This window comes from Bombus fervidus, chromosome 2 (assembly GCF_041682495.2).
Source record: "Bombus fervidus isolate BK054 chromosome 2, iyBomFerv1, whole genome shotgun sequence".
Lineage (NCBI taxonomy): Eukaryota > Metazoa > Arthropoda > Insecta > Hymenoptera > Apidae > Bombus > Bombus fervidus.
The window spans coordinates 3,327,679-3,352,578 of NC_091518.1; the positions used below are offsets into that span (position 1 = coordinate 3,327,679).

The 24,900-nt window shown below is 29.8% G+C and overlaps 6 protein-coding genes and 3 long non-coding RNA genes across 12 annotated transcripts in view; 6 read left to right on the top strand and 3 right to left on the bottom strand.

Annotated features, from left to right (window-relative positions):
- The window catches only part of LOC139993732 (uncharacterized), a 121,687-nt gene extending 116,926 nt beyond the window's left edge, over positions 1–4,761 (top strand). For all 3 annotated transcript variants that reach the window (XM_072015718.1, XM_072015735.1, XM_072015726.1), the window contains 2 exons: positions 1,022–1,517; positions 2,574–4,761. In XM_072015718.1, coding sequence (XP_071871819.1) covers positions 1,022–1,464 — 443 coding nt within the window. In that variant the 3' untranslated portion in view covers positions 1,465–1,517; positions 2,574–4,761. The remainder of the gene's footprint in view (positions 1–1,021; positions 1,518–2,573) is intronic.
- LOC139993991 (uncharacterized) lies at positions 968–2,337 on the bottom strand. 2 transcript variants are annotated; one of them, XR_011801510.1, is made up of 3 exons: positions 2,090–2,337; positions 1,754–2,002; positions 968–1,534 (listed from the first exon to the last, which is right to left on the bottom strand). It is a non-coding gene; the product is annotated as an uncharacterized lncRNA (long non-coding RNA). The 2 variants fall into 2 exon arrangements; XR_011801509.1 differs by lacking the exon at positions 1,754–2,002.
- A 2,195-nt stretch (positions 4,762–6,956) lies between the features above and the next one.
- Asf1 (histone chaperone asf1) lies at positions 6,957–8,871 on the top strand. Its single transcript, XM_072015395.1, has 3 exons — positions 6,957–7,279; positions 7,550–7,665; positions 7,805–8,871. Exons 1-3 carry the CDS (start codon positions 7,171–7,173, stop codon positions 8,174–8,176), a joined length of 597 nt encoding a protein of 198 aa, XP_071871496.1. The 5' UTR covers positions 6,957–7,170; the 3' UTR covers positions 8,177–8,871.
- Positions 8,872–10,121: 1,250 nt separating this feature from the next.
- LOC139993970 (uncharacterized) lies at positions 10,122–11,787 on the bottom strand. Its single transcript, XR_011801498.1, has 2 exons — positions 11,257–11,787; positions 10,122–11,188 (listed from the first exon to the last, which is right to left on the bottom strand). It is a non-coding gene; the product is annotated as an uncharacterized lncRNA (long non-coding RNA).
- On the top strand, positions 10,729–16,896 carry LOC139993886 (uncharacterized). Its single transcript, XM_072016048.1, has 7 exons — positions 10,729–10,994; positions 14,103–14,275; positions 14,398–14,474; positions 14,558–14,656; positions 14,762–14,845; positions 15,376–15,604; positions 15,679–16,896. Exons 1-7 carry the CDS (start codon positions 10,992–10,994, stop codon positions 15,944–15,946), a joined length of 933 nt encoding a protein of 310 aa, XP_071872149.1. The 5' UTR covers positions 10,729–10,991; the 3' UTR covers positions 15,947–16,896.
- Positions 11,881–12,906, top strand: LOC139993966 (uncharacterized). The gene is made up of 2 exons (XR_011801497.1): positions 11,881–12,461; positions 12,537–12,906. It is a non-coding gene; the product is annotated as an uncharacterized lncRNA (long non-coding RNA).
- Positions 16,897–18,999: 2,103 nt separating the features above from the next.
- LOC139993935 (uncharacterized) lies at positions 19,000–20,837 on the top strand. The gene is made up of 5 exons (XM_072016135.1): positions 19,000–19,337; positions 19,401–19,522; positions 19,600–19,721; positions 19,830–19,906; positions 20,643–20,837. The coding sequence occupies exons 1-5, from the start codon at positions 19,211–19,213 to the stop codon at positions 20,798–20,800; spliced, it is 606 nt and encodes a 201-aa protein (XP_071872236.1). The 5' UTR covers positions 19,000–19,210; the 3' UTR covers positions 20,801–20,837.
- A 297-nt stretch (positions 20,838–21,134) lies between these two features.
- Np15.6 (NADH dehydrogenase [ubiquinone] 1 beta subcomplex subunit NP15.6) lies at positions 21,135–21,902 on the top strand. Its single transcript, XM_072016156.1, has one exon. The coding sequence runs from the start codon at positions 21,314–21,316 to the stop codon at positions 21,749–21,751; it is 438 nt and encodes a 145-aa protein (XP_071872257.1). The 5' UTR covers positions 21,135–21,313; the 3' UTR covers positions 21,752–21,902.
- A 477-nt stretch (positions 21,903–22,379) lies between these two features.
- Grasp65 (Golgi reassembly-stacking protein 2) lies at positions 22,380–24,623 on the bottom strand. Its single transcript, XM_072015795.1, has 7 exons — positions 24,393–24,623; positions 24,052–24,132; positions 23,754–23,957; positions 23,459–23,676; positions 23,294–23,378; positions 22,919–23,219; positions 22,380–22,853 (listed from the first exon to the last, which is right to left on the bottom strand). The coding sequence occupies exons 1-7, from the start codon at positions 24,453–24,455 to the stop codon at positions 22,495–22,497; spliced, it is 1,311 nt and encodes a 436-aa protein (XP_071871896.1). The 5' UTR covers positions 24,456–24,623; the 3' UTR covers positions 22,380–22,494.
- Positions 24,624–24,900: the final 277 nt, after the last annotated feature.

Here is a 24,900-nt window from a genome sequence, read left to right on the forward strand (position 1 = left end):
GAATTTTCTAACCTCTTACGGGTCCTACCAGCGTTTCCTTCTTTTTCCTCTTAAATTGCATTGAAACGTGATGAGCAGATTTGAAAGAGAGTTTGTTAATTTTTGTGTATCTCGTTTAAAAGTAAATTCTTACTTAAAAAAAAATTTTTTTTTTTTTTGTAGAATAGGAGTAAAAGAAGTTAGTTCGCTCTTTTAATTTCTAGAGAAAAACAAAGCTCTACTTGTTTTTAAAGCAGTTTTACGAAAACATAGTTATATAATTCTCTGCTGTAGGAGGATATTCGTAGAAGAATATTTCATAATACTTCCATAAAATACTTGTTGAAATGAGAAATGAAATTGTTGTTTTTTCTAATAATCTTGCGAGATATAGAACGATAAATTAGGTCATCCGGAGCAACGTGCTGTTACAGTCAACGTGCCCTGAGAGGAGTTCAGAACGCTGACTCGCGGTATTAGTACAATATTGAAACCCCGAAATCAGCAGTTCTTTTTACGCTTTGTCTTCTAATCGACATGCTATTACCTCTAAGATGGCACGACCGGAATAGCGTATTGTCCGAGAACATTGATTTTTTTCTATTCGCGTGTCCGTTTTAAAATCCAACGTAAGTGAACAATTATTTCAAGTATCATTTCAAGTACCCTTTTCTTCATGTCCGTTCGAAAAAATTCGATAATCTTAGTAACTTAAAAAAATAATTTTCATCGCTCATACTTTTCTGTCAAACTCTTTCTAGGACCTACATTTAACGACGCGTTAACACGTCATAAAATGTCATATCCGCTTTCCATTAACAAAGCTCCCATACTAGAAAAAAAAAAAACAAAATTAGTAGAGATATAACAAATAACTCTTCCGCGTTTTCAGGCACTCAAATTATTGATTTACCTAAACGAGATACACCACGAACCGTAACGAGGCAAAAGAAAAACGAAAAATATTGGAAAAATAATAAACAAGCAATTTCCCTGCCAAGCATGGGACTATATATGCTGAATAATATTGTCGTTGTTGCAGGTACTTTTGAGAGGCATTCCATTCGCAAGTCAGGCACCATGGGCCATTTCCCTCACGAAGGTCGCGGCTCGTTAAACCGGCATGGTAATGGGATACAAACTCTAAGGAACTCCGAAAGTCGCGGCAGACACACGCCTGTGCAGCAAGGAGGCGGTGGCGGTATCCACGAGCAAACACCGACCACAGGCTCTACGATGCTCGTTGACGAGGATGGGTTCGTCAGGTTTCGTAGTCTAGGAGCAGAGGACGACGAACTGTCGGATACACCGAGCGTTGTTGGCACCCATGGTAGAGGAAGTTCGCTGGCCGGAAGCGTGAGATTCAACGCGAGACACCCGACGCTGCAGCATCAGCATCCTCATCAGCACCAGCATCAACACTCGCTGCAGCATCCGCATCAGAGTCAGCATCAGGCTCACCATCAGTTGTACATCAACACGTAAAAGTCTATTGTTCCAGGTGTTCCAGATTGTAACTTCTCGTTCCCGTTGACTCGGTGAGTTTTATTGAGAACTAAAAATAAGTATAGGTTTTAGGAAAAGAAGTGATTGGATATATGTAAACAATGTTATACCTTATTGTAGCAGTCATCAGTATTGCATGTTTTATGTTAGAAATGAACTTTTCCTTATAGTTGTAATAAGTTTAATAGAGAACTGGAAATAAACAGAGACTGTCAGGGAAAAAGTGATTGATATGTAAAGGAAATGTCGTGTATAGCTTTTATTATACCTCATGATAGACGTCGTCGGTGTTTCATGTTCTTAATTCAAACTAGACCTAACCTAAAGTTCGGAGTTAACTTCTCCTTATGAAACATGAATTTAGTTGAGACCTGACAATAGTAGGTATTGTTAGAGTAGAATGTGATTGATATGCGAAAAAACTGTTGTCTATAGTTTTTTATTTTACATTATAGATAGAAATGTTTCATGTTTCAAGTTAGGGGTTAGTTTATCCTTAAATGGAATGTTGTAGACACTGTAAAGTTAAAATTCAAATTTAGTGTGTTGGCTGAGGTATATGACAGGTATAGTGGGTATACAGGGAATATGAAACTATACATACGTTGTCGATAAAAGATAAAGAACAGTTTCCATGAAGTTTTTGCCCAGACGTCGTAAAGGCGTCTGATACACAACGGCGCCCGCGTAATTCGGTTAAAATAAAGGAACGCGAGTAGCGGGAAAACGCGGCCGTGTGAATCGTTAAAAGTTGAGATTCCGCGCATTTTATCTCGCTAAGAAGTTGATAAAAAAGTTTACCTAGCAGAGATTAAAGTTCCTTGCCCCTGCTCTTCTTCTATACGGAACAGCTTTAAAAGTAATTTAATAGAAACAATGAATTAACGGGATGCGCGCGCATGAAATCTCCCAGCTTTCCGGGCTATACGAACGATACCGCTCTTTTAAGAGATTCTATATATAGTTTTTAATGATAACGAGGGATAAGCAGCAATTTCCTTTCGGGAGATTTAAAATTACGATCGTATAAAACGAGAAGAAATTTTACAATATTCTCACGATTGTTCCTTACACTCTTTCTGTTGCAGATTATGGTCAGAGGAGATCGTCAACGAAGATTGTATAAGGAATAAGAATATGTTCCGTGGCTCCCTCTCTGGCGACTAATGGTCTAAACAACTTCGAAGAAACTAATTTTACCTTTAACTCTATGTAAGATACGTCCTTGTGTATAGAAAAAACCTTAAAGCGAAAAATGGAAAAAAAATATGAAAACTCGCCATTCGCATTCTCCCGCTTCGCGTCTGCGTCCGAGCCGACGAACCTTTGCTGTTCATGGTATCCGTAATATTTATTTCGGGGTTCTCGATCGAGAGGCGGAGAAGAAAAAATGTAACGAAGATTAACAAAAATATGAAAGGAAAAATGTATACGTGAAACTCTCGGTAATTGGAGTTTCTTTCCTCTACCTGTTAACATGGGTAGTGTTCAGGGTATCTCGAACGTTGACCTTACATTAGGCACTTGGTACTTATTAAGGTTCATGTGATTCAAACGAACGATCGTATATCGTAATCGAAAAGAATGGAAACTTATAGGAGGCAAGCTTTCTTTCGTTTTACCTTCTTCTAGTAGCGAGAAAAACTCGGCTGTGGAAACGTATCGGTGTAACACGTGATTCGGCGAAGAAAGCTATCGTGGCGAGGCCCCGTGGGTAAACCACGGACACGCCATCTAGTAATTTATTTTTCTCACTATATAACTTTTTTACCTCTCGTCATTTGCAAAACTCACAGAATAATTTGTTTTAACGACACGAGTTATTTCCAGAAAGAAGTCGAATTTTTTCCGGCCCGTTAAATTTTCACCAGCGAAAATGAACCGTGCGTTTGTACAAATTTCAAGTGCTCGACACACCATTTTTATCACCTGTTCGACCGATACGCGTGTATTCTTCCTCGAGATCCCGCCTGCACGTAATTCACGGCTTCTGCGATATCGAGAGGAAGTATATTTTATAATGAAGAGTGAAAGCGAAAAAAATATGTTAAACAATAAAAAAGTGAAAACTTATTCACGTGGTCCAAATAAAATGAACGAAAAAAACGAAACGAGACTCGGAAGGTTTGTAGTAGTTCTGCGAAAAAGAAGTAATTCCGAGGAAGTAGAAAAATGTACATTCTTTTTTGTTTTCGTTGTCAAGTTGAAAGAAAGCAAAGTAAAAAGTAAAAAAAAAAGAAAAGAAAATAAAGTTGAGAATAAAAAAAAAAAAAGAGGAAGATATGATGATGAAGTTAAAAAGAAGTAAAGAAAAAAAAAAGACTAACGGCGTTGTACAGTCGATAATAATTTATCACTCAGTCCAATTGTAAGATTGATTTAGCAGTTAAGGGTTGGATTAAGAATTCCCTGTTACATATTAAGTTACGTCGATGTAGCCGGTAGATGCTACTGCGCTCGTAGAGACGGATATCAGCGATTTCTGTTAAACGAATTCAATGTCGAGCGACAAGCACGATGTAACGATGTTTCCTCTCCGCGTCGGAGACACCACACACGAAGGATTGAACTTCGCGCACAGGCCAGCATATTTCTTCCGTTTCTTCCACCTTTTCCTTTCTCATTTCTTAATTTTTCCTTTTCTTCTTTCTAGTAATTTCTTAAATTACTTTTTAACTCATTTGTTTTATTTTCTTTCTCTTCCTTATTTTTTCTCTTTTTTTTTAAATCATCTCCTTTATACATTCTATGTATGTATGTACGAGTTTCTTTCGCATTGAACCTACGGTACAAAACAGTACTTTCTACCTTCTTCACTTCGTAATATTGGTAATAGGTTAAATAAGCGGTCAGCGCAGTGTATATGTTTATATGGACATTGTAAATAAGGTATACGGGCTCGTCGTGAGTAGATATAAATTCGTTGCGATAGAATCTGTGCAGATTCTATCCGACACGCACCGAGATTCACATGTAAACAGACATTAACACAAGCGCCAGCCCTCGGGTACTCATGTACACACGATCATACACGTCCACATGTTCACTACACACACACGTACCTAATCTCCACCCCCTCCATAATTCTCAGTTGTAAATGCAAGACTCGTTTTTAATTTATGTCGAAAGCTGTATTTATTATGTGAAACATTCCACAGCAAGATGTTGATCAGTGTGAATGCGATTTTGTGGAATTTTATTGCAATTTTAGATTAAAGGAAAAAACATAGCGCTAAAGAAAGAGGAACAAATGTAAATAAAAGCTTTTTTGCGAAACACCTTATTATGTTTCTCCTAATTATCTACGATTATGTTGATATTAATCGTTGCACAAAATATCTATTTTTTTTTTTTGTTTTTTACCTTTTTACTTTTCTCAAAAAAAAAAAACACGAAGATATATAATAAATTAAAATGGTCGGACATGTAATAAATTCTTGCTATTGTTCTACAGAAAAATTTGTTTAATCTATAAGATTCTCTGAAACTATTTTGGATCTTTGTTTTGTCCCATATTTTCGCGTTGTTTAAACGTTTCGCATTATTATTGCGTATACTGTACTTTGCGTCGTGAAATAATCGTTAAGCATAAAATCTTAATTTCCTTAATGCCAGTGCAAATTAAGTTAATTGTCATGACCTAATTATGAATCAAACGGTGCTACTCGCAACGAATAGTAAATGCAGTTTAGAGCGTTTTTTTCGATGTTGCTTGTTTATAAATTCGTCATTTAATGAAAATGGAGAAAAGGAAAATATTTGAAAATGAGTTGTTTGCCGACCTATGTCGCGATGTAAAAGCAATTCTGTATAGATAACGCAAGTATGTCAGGAATAATGTACATAAAGAATATTTAATAAACCTTATATGTAAAAACTCTGGTTGTTTCGGAGAGTAATTTTATTTCCATAAAGAAAAAAGTCAGAATAATTATTCTTTGAATATGATAACGTATGACAAACATATGTCAAACATAAAAGAAATTGGATAAATGTTTTGTAAGAATTCTAAGTTTTTCTATGTAAAACTACTCCAAAATTAATATATTCGAAGGTAGTATACTTGTATCGTATTTATTGAGATAAAGATTGTAGACATAAATTGGACCTACGAATCTAGTTAAAAAAATGAAAATGTACTTAGCTAAATGATATAGTTATATGATACGATATCTTACACATTTAACATTAGATATCGATATTATGTGATTGAAGGTATTGATATACATATAAATTAAGTGTTTGATGTTTTGGTGAAAAAGCATTTAATAGAGTGGGGAGAATTATAGAACGAATTGCGTATAGGTAGCCATCTATCGACAGAAAGTAGAAATACTGAGCGAAAGATTTATCTAATAAAAATTTTTATATCGACGTATGATCAAACCTAATTCCTCTACAATAATATTACTATAAATTAGATCTCTTATTTGTAGTCTTTATATAGCCTTTAGAATTTAAAATAATTATTATAAAGATTACATTCAACTAAACTATCGAAGCTGATAAAATTATCAACTGTTAAAAGATGGTTTCTACCATTATTGGCTGGGCATAATGTAAGTTCTTCTATCATGGATAATTCAAAATACCAGCGAAATTTAAAATACTATCTTTAAATTAAAAACAACAGAACCATTACACTTTTAGATTAACCACAAATGATCTGAAAGTAAATTAAGGAAATTTTGAAATTATAGATAACATAATTATAAGATAATTATAAGATATATAAATATAAATTTGGTTATAAATATCATAAAAATATTAGCACAGACAAGAGGTATTCCATATTGAATCGGTAACATTGAAAATGATTTGAAATTGGCAATGGATTTTGTGAGCTCTCAGACAGAAAATGGCAATGAATGTTAGATCTATCTAGTATCATGTCTATGCTTATCCAACTATTTAATTTTAAATTTAACGATATATACTCTTTCGATAAATTTCGTTCAACTAAAATCTGTAACACATCTTAATCCTTCGAAGATAGAAAGTTATTTTCTTTATAATTCGTCCAAAATATCTATTACCTCTGTGATTGGATTTGAAAAATTTGCCATTGCACCAATTACGTATCTCTATATTGTAAATAATCCTTAAGGACAATATCTTACAAATGTACAGATTTAAGTTAAAACAAGCAAAATTTATATTATTAAAGGCATTTCTTTTTACAATTTTCTCTATTTTTAAACGTCAATGTATCCCATTCAAATCATCTTACGTTTATGCAAAATGTAATTACAGTGTGCTGACATTAAACAATAGAATTTCAAAGATACGTAATGAACAAGTAAATTACCATGATAGTTACATTAAACAATCCTTGAAGTACATATAAAATTAATAATGAGTTTTTCATATACGTATTTCTCAAATCGTATGCTGTCTTAAAAGAGAAGATATTTAAATTTATGTTAGTGCAAGATATACCTATGCTATATTGTACAAAGTTCGGTAGTTCCCGAAACACCGGAAACGTTCTTTGGTTCGTTTGCCGCCAAAGCAAGCAGTGTGTTGGGATGAAATTGTTTATACTTTAATTCGAGATCCTACGCTTATCAAGAGATTAGTTGTTTGATACAGTACAAAGAACAAAATCTGACGAACAGTCCCTTAAACTCGTTATTGTAAAATTGTCAGTGTTTTGGTGAAATTATTCATTAAACGAAGTCAACGATGGCCAAAGTTCAGTTAGCAAATGTAGCCGTTCTTGATAATCCTTCACCGTTCCTCAATCCATTTCAATTCGAAGTTACATTTGAATGTATCGAAGAACTAAAAGAAGGTACATTTTTGTATATTATCTTCTTTTACAAAATACATTTACAAATTGATGTCAGTGTTATTCAAAATGAAGAAATATCCAAATATTTTTGGTGCTTATGCTAGGTTAGTTTCACTAATTTAATACCAAGCTCTCCAAGGACAAATTAGTGATACTTTCTCTGACGCTTTTTTTTACCTTCAATTTCAGTATAGTTTCTTTTAAAATTCATATTAAATGATTTGTTTGTAATAAGCAGTAGAATGTGTTATAATGATGGTGGTGTTGCAGATTTAGAGTGGAAAATGATCTATGTCGGAAGTGCCGAATCCGAAGAATTCGACCAGGTTTTAGACACAATTTATGTTGGGCCAATTCCTGAAGGAAGGCATATGTTCATTTTTCAGGTACATTAACAATATTGTTTAACTAAGTATGAAATGATAGCTATGAGTTCCTGTTAAAATTCTTTTATTAAATATATACTTAATGCATGCATACAGCAGTGGTTTTTTCTATAAATTCAATATTTACTACTTATTTTAGGCTGATCCCCCTGATGTCAGTAGAATTCCAGTAAATGATGCTCTAGGAGTCACAGTTGTTTTGTTAACTTGTTCATATAGGGGACATGAATTTGTGCGTGTTGGTTATTTTATAAATAATGAGTACACAGACGCAGAACTTAGAGAAAATCCACCACCACAGCCTCAATTTGATAAAGTACAAAGAAATATCTTAGGGGATAAACCACGTGTTACTAGATTCAAAATAAACTGGGATGATGGAGCAAGTACGGCAACAAACAATGTACCAGAAGGCATGGATGCACAATCATTAGAAGAGACATCACAGGATGCACCAACATCTACATTGGGTTTTACAGAAAATACACACAATAGTATGGAAGTGATGTGAATGTCCGTTAACTGCCAATAATACATAAGCTAGCACAGACCATAATATGATGAATGAAGTAGTACCTGGAAAGAAGATTCGAACGGTTCATATATTTGGATACCTCAAAGGAAAAACATTATAAGAAAATGATAGCCTTTTATGTGGTACATGCTAATTGATTTTGCTTTATTAAGAAAGCTCATATGTTCAAAGAAAATTGCACAATAATAAGATTATTTTAACTTTGTATAGAAATGAAATTGTTTATTGTTGGATACTTATATATAATTGTTTGTCTTTTGGAAAGAAGCTTGGATTACTTACTATATATCATTGAAAAAAAAGTAACTTTATTAATCACGAAAAAATAAGTTTCTAATAGAGATTATAAACAATAAGTTTATTAAGAAAAACATTGTATTGAAATACTTTTTAATAACAGAATATGAAAGAAGAATATGCTTCAAACTAACATCATGGTCGTTAATACAATGAAAAATATTCTGGAACTGTTTAAACATTAATACTTAACAATGGTAATTTAAAGCTGATTGTATGATGATATTCTAGAAATGTTTGGAATTTTTGTGTTTAATACTTTAAGTATTATGGCTTATTATATCATAAATTAATAGAAATAAGGCTGTTCCCATTTCATCAGTGTATATACATATATACTAAAATGAGAAATACACATTATGTTTTTTACTTCATTATACAATGTTTTTAAATATTCCATCTTCTCTAGTTATCTAGGTCTAAAGACCTGTAGAAGTAAAATAACATTAACTATGATGTAATAATAAATCTAGTAATGTATTATGCAGTCTTTAAAGCATTTCAAAATTTAACAATCAAAAACCGTCATATAAACAATAGAAAGTTTCTTCTAATCGATTTCAAACTCAAATTTAACTTTATTCCTAATACGCACAATTATAATGGATATAAACTTCATATTTTCGACTTTTTCTAATTCATAATTATGATACGAAAGTTGCCATGAACAGGAATCCATGATATTGCAATATGTACGTTACTGAAACCATTTACCCCCTCGCTTTCACGTATGTTGTTTCAAAAGCGAAATGGATCACTTTCCTGGATTTACACAAATAGTATCAACCTTATATAAATTTTGAACTATTCAGTTATCAGTAATTATTAATTAGTAAATGTAATTTAAAAATGTAGTATCAATCTACAGAATACATCGAGTAATAAACAAGAAAAATTCCTAATATATTGCACATTAAAAACTTGTGTTTTGCATCAATTATTTTTTACTTATTTGTATATATTCGTTAATTTATTTAATTCGTTAATTTATAACGTATAATATCAAGGTGCATTTTATAATATTATCGAAGAAATTTAAATATCTCACAACAAGAGTGTCTATCTACATGCATACATTCAGAGGGCCTAACCTGACAAGTTTATATTAGAAAAGTATTTTTTTTTTAGAATTAAAAGTGTTTTATGCAAAAAAGAAGAAAAAATTCCTCATAATGTGTTAAAACATATTTACATACAATTATTTTAATAAAATTCGCCTTTTTAATTTATCACTTTTTTATTTTGGCCTTTTTTTATTTTGGTCTTTTTTTATTTTTGCTTTGTGTCGCTGTATCATATTACGGTCCAATTATCCTTATGACGCAATTAGAAAACTTTTCATGAGGCGGAAAAGAGAATCTATTAAACATTTATGAAAAGAATAGTCACGTAATCTACCTTTCTGAACGCACAAAGCCAAATTACAGATTACTTATGAGTATCCAAATCTCTTTATATGATTATATTATAGAAGCTATTGAGACATTAACATTGATAAGTAATATAACATTTGCATTTAAGGAGAAGAACGTGACAAATCACATTTCATATTCTTTACGCGAAAGGAATTTTTATATTTAATATAATACATCAATTACAATTTAAAGGTCAATATAATACAAAATTTAATATGATAGAAGATTTAATATAATACATTAATTATCCTTACTATAATCATTTACGAGGTTAATTTGAATTTGAATAAGAAAGATCATGCATACAAAATAACTAGATATTTATATATTTATTCGTTTATAGATTAATAGTACGATGTATATTTAATATTTGATATTTGTAACATACTTCAAATTTTGTAAAATGTAATTGTTGTATCGCTTAAACTTTAAATATTAAAATATGGTAACTCTATGACCATATTTCTGCAAACTGCAATTGAAAATTTTGTTGAGAACGAACCCACACGTATCGATAATAATATGAGTACAACTTCAATTCAAACAACTGAATAAGGAGAATACTTAATGAATTTTGTCTTTAGAAAATACAATTTTAAAAATATAATTATCAATCAAATTTAACATTAAGAAACATAAATATCTTCATATTATTTATAATATACAAAACAACAAATATACTCTAACTCTAAGTTAAAAATCAAACTTATTCGCAGTTATTTTTTACAAATATACTCTATTCCGAACTAGCGAATTAAGTATATACATATGTACATAACGAAAGTGTTCCATTGTTTGTGAGAGACGAGGGACCGGTATAGTATTATTACATTACTGGCAACCATCCCCACTACCTGCCTTGTTGCGAGCAGGTTTGAACACGTTCAGTATACGCCGGTTCTGCCGACGACAACGACAGATTGCAGGTGGATTCCCAACAGTGCAAGTGTCTCTACGTGCGAAGTTGTGCGCACGAATGAACCTGTCAACATTCTACGGAAGAATCTTACTCATATACGAGTACATCCCCAAAAATAACTCATATCTTCAACCTTTATACGTCCACATTATATCTTCCAATGGTAAGTAAAAAAAAAAAAAAACTGTAATACAGTAACATCAGAATTTTCTAATTTTCCAATTTTCTTACCTATCACAATTTCCAATCACGTGTGAATCAGATGACCTAAATCAACAGGTTATAACATGCTCACATATCATTGCAATACAACGCATGATACATTGGTATAAATATATCCGGGTTATTCAATTGGTGCTACAATCAAGTTTGAGATGCATTACATGTCAGTCATAGTGCGTGTATGTTACATATTTCATACTTACAGAGTCCTTTTGCAAACATGCAGGGATAGCGATAATGATATGCACATGATGATGGGGAAAATGAAATGTGCCGCCGGTGTGGTTAAATGTCCCTACCTGTTCTAGATTGTTCTATTTATTCACTATCAAGAATAACAGTAAAAGTTAGATTTAAGATTTTTACAAATTTTCGTAACTCCAAGTTATGATTTCATCATCTTTTCTGGATTTGATTATTCCTAATATATTTCTTTTAAATCTGTAATTTACGTTCGATTTCATGAACGATCGTGTCCCTTTGTAAACAGACTTATTTTTATTGTGCCAATGAAGAACGCAGCAATTGTTACTGATAACAAGCGCTCAGTTTTGTTTACTTTTGCCGGAATAAAATTTAATGACAAAGTAAGATAAATGAGAAATATAACGAAATTTTAATAATGCGTAGTATCGTGACGAAATCGCACTGATCTTGTTGCTAGAACCGGAATATGTTCCACAATTCTCAGTACCACATCAACGCGCCACGATGACTCACCAACCACCACTTTTTTTTTTCGGCCGGGAATCTCTGCGACCATCATAGAAATAAGATATCGGAAAGAAATAAAGGGGGCAATTCTAATATTGAACTTTCTCGTATTCTATATTAATAATTTTCAATTGCATAACATCCTTCTGTTCTTTTTGATTATAAGTTATTGCAAATTGCAACGATAGATTTTTCATATAGCGAAATCATACGATATCGGTTGACAGATAAGAGTGCTTTTTGCTTTGTTTACGGGAAATTGAATATGTGACTCAATGAATTTCAATCTCCCGTTAAAATATTTTTAAATTCATCAAACGACTTTTCTTTATTTTATCGATTTTAAATATTTACACATTGTTATTGAATTCAAAATTTGTCAGTTGACATACATATATATATATAATGTGATGTTAATTCTCAAGTAATTTATGATATAATACATAATTTTATTATGAATTTAGCGTAACATAGATATAGTCCAAGAAGATTATTTATCAGGGGAAGGGGTATTATCAAATATGACGTGTACTATTTTTATTTCCCTTATTATATTATAAATACCGTAATTTGATACATGCACGATTAGTATTTTTTACGATGTCTAACAACATGTGACACGTACTTTAGCAAGTATTACAAGTGGAATAAATTTCAGTGTTAAATTTTAGAAAATTTAATTTACAACAATAATGTAAAAGTTGTGCTTATAAAAAATGCTAAAAATTGTTTGTACTACATAATTTCTACAATTTTACAATTTATGCAGGAAATTGCTGTAGATATTTAGAAGTGACGATAATAATTGTTCATTCATTCAAAACTGTTCATACATTCATGTTCATGTAAGTTTATATCATAGTCAAATCATTATATACAGGTTTTAGCTAACCACCATTTTAGGTTGTATGGTGAACTATTAGATGGCGGTTACTCACTAACAAGATGGCGGTTGAATGACAGATCAAGACTGCAGAATCACCCTCCTATATGTTTTTATTCAATTAATCGAAAATATTAACAAAATTGTACACTATTCTTCCTTTTTGTAAACGAAGATATAATTCTTTTTAATATTTATTTCTGAAGTTTTCAAAGGATTATGGTGTATTAATAAAATTATATTTCCAACGATACAATCTAATTTTTCTTCTTTCTATAGAAAAAATACATCATAGAAAAATAGTGATAATATGATCTTTATTTCAGAAAATACAAATTTATTTCATATTTTTTGGCGCATGTTTATATGTTTATTGTTTATCGAACTTCATTAAATTTAAAGTTAAAAATGTTTCAATTTAATACTATAATTCTTCAATAATAATACTTCAATACTATTAAGTTTTTAAAGGTAAACATTTATAAAATTACGTAATATAGTAAAGGAATTAATATATACATGATACATAATACAGAAAAAACAGATATTTGTTTTATTCTATTTGTTTTTATTATATTGTTATATAAAATTAATCGTAATCGTGAATTTGTATTACCTATTTATATTAGTTAATATTTGAGCAAATCAAAATTTAGGAGAATAATTCTTTGAGAGTGGTTTGAAATCGAAATGTAGGTCGTAAGTCGTAAGAAATCGGCCAGAGTCCTTGGGCTTTATTAAACCGGAAGTGCCGTGCGTTCCACACTCAGTTTATAAGAGTAACATACAAAAAAAATTGAGAATCACCCTGACTTTTTAATGTAATTGTTTCGTACTAAATTCATATATTTTGGTAATTGATAACAATTAATAATTCCACATAGATTATCAATTTGCATGAAAACTTATACAAAAAGAACGTAATTACATTATCGTTTTAAGATTTTTAAATTTGTGTACGATATTTTTTTGCCAGAATAATGATGCTCTATAAAAAAATAATGGAAGTAGTGTGCGAATGAATCGATCTGTCATAGGTAATTGCAAATTTATTAATATAAAATGCTTTTGTTAGAAAAATAGTTAATTTCTTATAAGACTCCTTATGAAAAATATTGTAGTTAAATTTTGTGTCTACTACAATAATAACTTTATTTTTCAAAGTAATATCTTTTGAAATATAATTGATATTATAACTATTAGGTTGTCCGAAAAGTTTCTTTTCTTTCATAAGATGATAATAAATGAACAACAATTTTTGTTTTATATTATTTTATTGAATTAGGTATGATCTATTTCGTTATATTTCTATTATTATGTTCATGCATAATTTAATAAACTAATATAAAACAAAAAATATTGTGCGTCTATTATTTCCTTATAAAATGAAAGAAATTTTTCGGACAACCTGATAATATAGAAATAAAATTTTGAAAATCAATTTTTTTGTAGGCTACGATAGAGGAAAGATTTTGTCGTGATGATGGTGACTGTTCCGATAAACAATACTGCTATCATGTATCGGAACGGTGCGTTGATTATACCCAATGTAACAGGTATAATAGACTGGAAAATCATGAAAAAAAATCACGAGATCCCTCTCAATGCGGCCCCTGCCTGACTGGGTATATATATATTTTACTATTCATTTATCTTTTTCTGTGGTTTATTTTTTAATTTTCTTGCCAAATATTCATACACGATTACGATTTATTTGATTATATTTATTAACCTGATATAATTGCAGCTACATCGCCGAAAAACTTGGTACAGGAGAAATGGCATTATTTTGTAGAAAAACTAACGCTCAACGAGATATAGCCGGTAAGTAAAGGAAAAATTGACTCGATGAAAATTGTATTTGGTATCATAATTTTTGTGTACTAATCTTCCTTTGTTTTATACAGAAGTAGTAAATCTGAACAACACTATGATTATCTATTCAGTAATTGGAACATTCCTATTTAGTATAATAGCTGTTTTTGGTATATTACTTTTCAAAAGACGTAAGTAACACATCCTAAATATTTACAAATATGTTAAAAACATATAATACATAAAATTATTTGGAAAATAAATTTCAAAATGCAATTGTATAAAATGTTTTCTAGGAAGATCAAAGTGGCAAAGAAATATGGTAAAATCGCGCGATGAACTTGGCGTGATGGAACCGACTGCCCCGCCATTGGAAAATAGTGAGTAATATAGATTGTTACAAACACCGTTAGTATTAAAGTATACATCCATATTAATTAGTGCAGCACTAAAGAAAAATCCATTTTAAATAACACGAAGACGCAGCGATTATTTGCTACTAATAAGTGGGTAGATTAGAAGCTTATTCTATAATTTTATTCATTTGTTCGTTCAAAGCTACTTTGTTTTACGTATTCTTTTCTGCAATCGATATTTCTATTAAAATGAATACTTCTTACAAACACACTAAATTGTAAACAAAGATACACAAGCACTGTAGATTGTAGCTTCTTTGTCTTAATTTTTAACATTTTCTTATATGTTTGAAGTTACTAACCGTGAATAAAAACGGTTAATTTTTTTTATACGAAAAACACAATTATTTCATTACAGTATACCTACCTACTTGAACGCTGAATTAACTGCGGGCTGTTCAACGCGGTAATAATATGTATAGAATTATGTATATTACATCGAAAATGTTAATATGATGTTTAATATAATTCCTTCATAACTTAATATTTTACAGGTCCTTTCATTAGATGCAAAGAAGGGTCATCTCCTGTACCATTCAACAACAATAAAATTTTGAAGGATAAGAATGATCTTGTGCGTGCAGTAGGTTTCGTACCTCCAAGTTGGGTTCGTACGAATTCTAATTATGAATATGATATAAGTAATGACAACGTAGATGCAATAGAACAACAACATCCTGTGTCTGAACCAACCGATAATCGATCTAATAATTTGATGCCAGAGTAAGTAGATATTTAGTGTTTCAGAACAGAACATTTTTGTTTTTTGTTATATAACCATAATCATGTTTTTATAGGCAACTAGCACATGAAGTTACAAATGGAAATTTAGCAGGATATGAAATCGAACAAGCGGATAATAGTTTGAACACAATTTTAGTTCAAGCAAATAATCCTTCTTCATCTAACGACTCGACTCAAGAAAATAATAATAACAATAATAATAATGGTTCAACATCAGAATCAAGTAATACTCAAAATAATAGAGAGAATATACGGATATCAAACATTTTGATTTCTCAAAAAATATCTATGAATGTGAATCTATTGAATGACGATTGTTGATCTCAAAAAATTGTGATTAAATATGTTAAGCAAGTGCCTTTTACAAATGAAGTGACATAATATCTTGACGTTAAAAATTAGATAAATGATAAAAGATTACATTTTAATATGCAAACGTATATATAAAACTTATCTTGTTATATATTCATTATATGGGCCATAATATTTTAGTGATATGTAGTTCACACTTGAGAAAACGATAATTGAATTTTAAGATTGTTAGTTAAAAGAAGGTCAGTTCTAGTCAACACATAGCTAACTACTAAAATTTGTTATTTAATTACATATATTATATCGAAAATTATAATTTTATCTCCGTTCTTTAAACACAATTTCAAATGCTTACAAAGTAAAATTTCGCTTTTTTTCTATCTGAACTTAAAATGAATTTACATTCTTCACATAATATGAATCATATCAACATTATGGCCACTAATATTTTATCGTTCTTTCTCTTTTGTTACTTTTGTAAGATGTACATTTTCAATTTTATTGATTTACAATTTAACAGTAAGATTTAACTTTTAAATTCAGTAGACAAAAACGTTTGAAATAAAGCAAACGAATAAACGTTATTTATGATTATAAATTATTCTAATTTGATGTTGATCACTACTTAAGAACATTTTATATGAATATTTTTACTCATTTATATAATGAGTTCTTGATATTTTCTTATAATAACATGCAAGAACGTTGAGATTTTTACTTACTTTTATAATTAATATGCATGATAATTATATAACAATAAACTATTTTGACATTTATAAACTGCTCAATATCTTGCGACATATAATGGACGCAAATGTTAGACAAAAAAGTACTAAGTTCGAAAATAATTTTTGTCAACCTACAGTATTTATAATGTATTAATGTTTCGAGAAATTATATTTGAGTACTAATTGAAAAAGAAATTCTTTATGTGATTTAGACGTAACTGATTTTTAAAAGAGCAACATTTCTTTGAGACAAAAATGTCTATGAACATATTATGTTTCAAGAACATAATACACATTATACATTTAGACAATATAGATGTTATTAAAATATCATGCAAAGTAAAGTACAATGTAATGATACCTATATAAGTAAGTATCCCTACATTGTACTTTATTTTATACATGATATTTTCTTTTTATGTGCCATTATAAGTTACAATATCATAAATGAACTACATCTAAATTTTAAATATAATCACTAATGTTTAGTACACTTTTATTATAGTAAGACATTTATTGTTATAAATGACTAGCATATATGTCATTAAATGAAGATTTAATGTAAAAAAGAAATTTTGATTTTAATCCTAAAAATTCTCTAATGAAGTTAAACAAATATTTTCTTTTAACTAATTAAAAAATTAATTAAAAAATATAAAATTTATTGTATATAAACATTTTATATAAAGCATTTCTCATTTTAATCCATCTTCATAAGTATCTCCTAAACTTCACATTATTAATAAAATTTATTCTGTTTCGAGGGAATGTTCTATGATGACCATCAGGTTTATCTAACCAGAGGTGTTTCAGGATGTCAAGATGATCTTTATTTTTTTAAATGCAACTCTATATTTTCATTTAACCAGGTTTGTAGCCCACTTCGAGACGAATTTATTGACTTATAAAACGTTAATTTTTAAAGGTTATCCAAAACCATTTACAGCTGTTCTAAACCTGCTCTACATACGACTACATTTTCCTCGTCGTACTATTCAGTCGTAAACATGACGCGTCACTCACACAAGTGGTGCGTCTCACATTACTAGAATTACTATTTTACAGTATTTGCTTCGAAGGGATTAATATTATTGTAGCATCACACGTCCTTCATTTCGATAATAATTTAGTTTGCGATGTGTGATTATACGCCTAGCGAAATCGTTGATATGACTTCGATTCCAGGAGTATTAGAAAGATTATAGGGCAAATGCATGGTTGCGTCGAGAAAGATTTCCTGATCACCGGCTAGGGGAGGAAATTTGCAACGATAACGTCGTAGACAGCACTCATGACAGAAGCAGTACTCGCAGTAATTTCTTTAAATTCTCATATCAGCACACAACTCTCATATCAGTCGGGAAATATTGTAAAAACCAATCATGGCATGTCACATGTTACACATCTGACGAAACCACGTTCAAGAATAGCGGACTATTGAATAGATATAGCAACAATTACTGGGTCGATGAAACTCCACACTGGCAGAGATCGGTTGATTGTTGACACCAATGATCGTTGAATGTATGGTACGGCATAGTGAAAAGTCACTTAGTAAATTTAAATTATTTAATGGAATATTAACTGAAGCCCGATACAGTACTTTCTTAATTAACAAATTACAAAATCCTCTTGAAAACGTTCCATACGCTACCAGGATATGGTTTTAATATGATGGTGCTCCTATACATAATGACCGCCGAGTTTGTATAACTCTGAATAAAATGTTTTCTGGAAAAGGAAGTAAAATTCTCTTCTCATTAAGATCTCCAGATCTAACCCCTTTAGATCTTTCCTTATAAGGTTTCACAAGGGAACAAGTTTATTGAAAGGAACTAACCACTCCTAAAAATTTAATGTAGAGATTCGCACAAGGAATGCCTGTCAACAAATTAGTTCTGCAACTTTTCAGAAGGTGAAGAACTGTCGTTTATGAAGAGAATAGCTCATTACATCGATGTACAAAGCTGCCCTTTCAAATATAAGACATAGAAAACAAATTCTATACATATTTGACAAAGATAAGTTTTACATGGGAATGAATAAAATTGAATGACTTTTAAAAACCAACATTTTATAGGTCAATAAATTCGACCCATGGTCTATAAACATGGCTAAATGAAAACATATAGTTCTATTAAAAAAAAAAAAAAAGAAAAAACAGAGACTCCTGAACATCTCGAGAACACCTTCATTATAAGATATTTTCCTTGAAAGAGCACAAATATTACTTGAAATACTTTTCCGAATAATGTACAGTTTAGGAGATATTTGCATGAATCAATTAAAATTATACACCCTGTATATAATCTTATCTATTTTCTTAATCGTAATTTTGTTTTATCGCAGCGTGATCGTGGCATATTGATTAAAATCCCTAACTCGCTTTGAGGCGACTTTGGGATATTTTGATAGTATTATTGGCAGTAATACATAGTGACGTTTCAAATTTTGTAACTGAAGATAACTGACATTATAAATTTGTGTTTATAGTTTTCTCATTTTTACTAAATGTTTTAACAGTGACATTAATGTAAATATAATAATGAATGAAATAATGACGCTTAAGGAAAATCATATAAAAATTTCGGATTTACAAGTTAAGGATTTACTGCAGGATCAGATCAAGTTAATCGATCATATAAAAAATAAACGAAATCAAGACTTTAGCGGTAATTTATTACATTATTTGTATCGTACTTTTTGTGTTCAAATAAAGGTATTTTCTTTTTCAGAAGATGGAATAAAGATCACAGATTTAACATCAAAAATAACTTCTATGAGGGATACCCTTCAGTCTGAAAAACAAACATTGGAATATAAAAATCATGTTTTATCTAAGCACTTAGACCATATAGTAATTGTTTGTTATTTTTGTATATTACATTGTTATAAAATAATACAGCAGAAATAAAAATTTAATACTTTTTAAAGACAGAGTTGGATGCAGAGAAAAATAAATTTTTAGAAGAATGTCAACAATTGGAATTGCAAAGAAATAAACTTAAAACATGTAAACGAAACATACAGGATCAAGAATTATTAGATCAAGGAAGGTTTGCATCTGATTATAATTTATTAATATTTTATTATGCTCATTCATACTTGTATTATGCCTTAATACTAATAAGATTTTGTTTTTTGTTCCTTTTTTGTAATTACAGAAGAAAATATGCATTATATAGAGAATTAACTGGAATACGATGGGATTTTGGAAAGCTTAAAGAGAATATTACAGGAAGTATCCTTTTAACTTATAAAATTCTTGTAATTTAAACTAAATTTGGCATTTCACACACATGTATGTGTATATATATATATATGTTGGATTCATACAATGGATAGTTTTGCATTAACTATATATGTATATAGTTTTTTATTGTATGAAAAAATGGTTCAGACAAGAAGTGAGTGGTTTTAAAGGACATAATCTGATATAATTAGTATTTTGGTTATAATCAAGTAGAGGTTATATGAGGATGGTATCCATTTTTTTAAATGGGATCATATAGTTTTAAACACAGTAATCGATCTATTTCGGCATTCTCTATAAAAAAAGTATTAATCTATTTATGTCAAAAAAATATTAGTTGAGCAGATATTCTAACTTTAATTTGTAAAATTTAATGTATGAAAGACAAAGACAATGTAAACATAAGAGTACTGTTTTGCATTATTCATTATTATTTATTTTTGCTTCATACATTAAATTTGATAAATTAAAGTTAAAATATCTGCTAAACTTATAGAAAATGTTTAGCTGGATCGATTAAATGTTATGTCAAAGTCACCTTAATATCTCAGATAATATAAGCTATTGGGAAATCAAAATGTAATCTTCTGGTCAGACTCCTGAAATATAATAAATTTCACTTTAAAGATTTTTTGATAAAGTCAATAGATAACGACTTATTTCAGGTGATAGTTTTTACTAATGCATCATATATATAAAACTATATCCTTAATAATAATATTAGATATATATAAAGGAGTGTATATCCATCACTTTTCTTATTCAAATGAAGAAAATACAAAAGATTTGAATAATCTTTTATGGCAAGAGATATATCAATCTGTAATCCATAACGAGCATAAAAATATATATGATAAGGAAAATACTGTACAAAATAAATAATTGTATTATGAATTGAAATAAATTTCTATTCCATAAATTTTATCACCGATGTAAAAATATTCCTGCAAAAGTAAAAGCATGATAAGTTACTAGATTTGAAAATCTACAAAGTAAATATGTGTGAAGCTAATATTATTTTTAATTTTAAATATAATCCTGAATATTTCTCATAGTTTATTATATTCTTTTCGAATATTAATACTTTTCTGATTTATTTACAAAATCTACCCACTTCAAGCCGTAATCATCAAATTGATGATTACCTTTTTCAAATTTAAAATCAAGGCGCCGTATTACATTATCCTCTGAGTGTCAGGTTAGGTCATTCACGTAATTTGTATTAGCAATTTCTAACCTTTAAAGTTGGTCGTCGTCTTGTATATACACGTATGTGAGTATCTAATTTTGGTTTCTGAAATTGTTACAATATATTGGTAACTATCTTATAATAAACTAACGAATACATAGAAGAACGGTATTTTGTTAGAAAAAATAAGTTGTCATTAAAGAAGGATGTCAATTCTACTACGATTCATCCGTTCTCAAGGAATTAAGAGCGGATTGACATTTCTAAGGCTGAAAGAAAATAATATATGTAACAGAATATACCGAAGTGATGTATCAGTTAAAAATTCTCAAAACGAGAGTACGTATGAGGTAAAAAAAGCATGGACTAGTTATGGATTTAATGACGAAGATCAGAAAGCTGATGCCCAAGCCATGCATGTAACATTCTTTATATCTATATCTGTATGCATCGTGTTTGGTGCTCTTGTAATTGGTTATGCACCGGACCCATTTCTGAAAGATTGGTCTCAACGAGAAGCATATTTACAACTTCGTTACAGAGAAGAACATGGTTTACCACCGATTGATCCAAATCTAATAGATCCATCAAAAATCAAGCTCCCAAATGAAGAGGAATTACTTAATGTTGAAGTAATTATTTAAACAATATCAAAATTATGGAGAAGAAATTCCAAAAAAAACATTAGCAGTTTTAGTTATTAAAGTAAAATCTGTTATTCTGACATTTATACAATAAAAGTTGATACAAGATCAATCTGTACAATATTTAATAAATGATTCTTGTTCAAAATAATAGTTTTGATTTTGCTGTATGAGTGTTTTCCAAATTTAATATTTATTAGCAGAGACACAATTTGTATTTTGAAAAAGATATATTTGCATTTATTGTGCTTCCAACATTGTTAAAAATAATTTAAATCACTATTAATTTCTGAATCTTAAATAAAATCCATTTCATTAATATGTAAATGTTTTATTCCTTTATTTAATAACAAATTCAAACTTTTAGTTTGCACATACATTACATATATATAAAGTTTAGTGATTAAAAAATATTTATTGTTATACATAAGTATCAACAACAAAATATAAGAAGAAACGGATCAAGTAATATGTTAGGATTTAATACTTTTTGAAATGTTTTAATTTGACTTTAGTTTAAGTAGTCAATATTCCTTATCTATGTACAGAATTACATAATTTATCCCTGCATGTCTGAAAATTTGTATACATTACGTTTAAACAAGTAATAAAATATAAATGCATAAAGTATAGTAATACATATATTCGTAATAGATACATTACGCTCTTTATTTTACCTTTATTCTTCAATATTTACTTTATTATAAAACAGATATTTTTTTTCATTAGAAATAACATAATCGTTACTGCGTTGTTGTTGGTGGCACCGTAAATGGTGTACTAACACCAGTCAATTCATTTTGCTGGAGAACAGATGGATAGAAAGAAGAATTTTGTGGTAGACTTGCACTAACGGTAATAGGTGGCATCCCAGGTAACGATATAGGCGTCGTTACTACGTGAGATTGAGGCACATCAAACTGTACTGGTGGTGATAAATCACTCTGTACAGTTGTAAAATCTTTTGGCATACCGACAACACCAGTTGCTTCGCTTAAAACTGTCGCATTAGTAGTAAAAGTTGGCAAAGGTGGAGTAGTTGGCATACCAGGTATATTCGGCATTGTATTTTGATGTGACGATGGCATGATAGGATCATTATCTGAATAGAAATAATGTCATTATATTTACTTATTTGAAAGTTAATAATAATTTATGGATACTTACTACATGTCGTATTTACAACAGTTTGATTAGGCATAACATGAGATACAGAAATAGTAGTAGTAGATCCTCCAATAGCAGCAGGATTCAATTGAGGCATAGTATATGTTTGTACACTCGATGTGTATATATTTTGCACCATTGTAGTAGAAGTAGTTTCAACTTCGGATTTTGTAACATTTTCTTGTGCTGATATATAATTCGGCGGAATAGAGAAACCTGGTGGTATGTTAATCACATTACTTTCTTCTGTGTGAGCAATGCTTGATGTAACTGGATTTGGATTAGTAGCTTTAACACGAGACTACAAAAGGAAGAAATAGAATTTAGTTACAATACTTTGATAAATTTCTTGTGACATTTCAAATTGGTACATACTGTATACAAATTATTTGATTTATGCTCTTGAATGTTTCTAATGGGTATTCTGTGCAGATATCCATAACCAATTCCACAACCCAAACTATAAAAGTGTAAAAAATATTCGTAAGATATGAATTACAGTAATATTTTGAAATACTAATGTTAGGTTAACAAATTTACCTTCCTTCTCCACCCCAAGTATGATTGGGTGTAATTGTAACTTCTCTACAAGAATCATCTTCTGTGTTATATATGTACAATTTCAAAGGTCGTGATTCGTGTGCTTCTATTAAAGTAAATATATCCTCAGTCTCGTGTAAAACTGAATCAGCACCAATAATATAATCTGTGAATGAACGTAGACCTGCTAATTCAGCTGGAGAAGATGGATGTACTTCCTACAAAACATAATTCAAAAAAGTTGTCTTCTTATATACTTTTTAACTTTTTCTGACTTAATTGTGATTATACTTACAAGAATATGCCAAACATTTTCATTGGAACCTTGAAAAGAACAAAACCTTACACTAACACCAAGGAGACCCTGTCCACCCCATGTGATACTAGGTACTACAACAGTTTGTCTTACAGATTGTGTTTTACTGCTATATACTGTAATTGTTAGTTTTTTATCTACACCATTTTTGAGAAGCTCCTTTAACGTATCATTATCTTGATTCTGTAAGAATAAATTATTCTTTTAATTTAAACTTTATATAAATTTAATAAATTCTATTGATATAAAGTATCAATAGGTATCATGGAACACATACCAAGCGTGTATTTTCAATAGCTACAATAAAGTCAAAGAATGCTTCCAGTCCAGCTTTCTGACCAGGAGAACCTTCCTGTACCTATTTCAGTCATGATGTTCGAATCAAATTTACTAAATATCTAACAAAAAGATAGCTACATTTATTGAAAAATAACTTAAAACTTCCAATTTTTAGACAATCTAATATGTGATGAAATTACTTAATAAATTTTTTCTTAAACTATAGTAAATTTATAATACATATCAAAATTACTGAAAGTTAGATTAAGATTTATTTTGGCAAATAAAAAAAGTATGAATATATAAAATAAACTACACTATTTCAACAAATGTTCTTACCCTCAATATATGGTAACCTTCTGTGCCACCTCCTGGTATTTCGATACTATGAGAAGATCCCATTTTTAAAGAGGAAACTTCTTAAGTCACTTGGTTTAAAAGAATACAAAGCATTAAAATGATTGTTGTCTGAGAATTAGTAACGGAAGTAGAAAAATATGTAACACAAAATCTATGTACAAATTCGATGGTGACGTAGCCTATCATATGTAGGTTCTGCTATGTTATATGCTTACGATTCAGTGTTACCAATTTAACAATATACATATATGTCATTTATCTTATAAAAAAAGAAGTTTACTGATGTTTACTGATTGTAAATAAATTGTAACGAAATTAGTTAACTTGGCTAATTTAATGAACTCATAACAATCCTATAATATTATCGTTAAAATTTTATAGATATGTACATTGAAATATAATATTGAATTTTGTAATGACATTTAATTTGTTAATAGGACTTAAATTTTGTCCAATATTTCTCTTCATGTATAAATCATAGCAAATA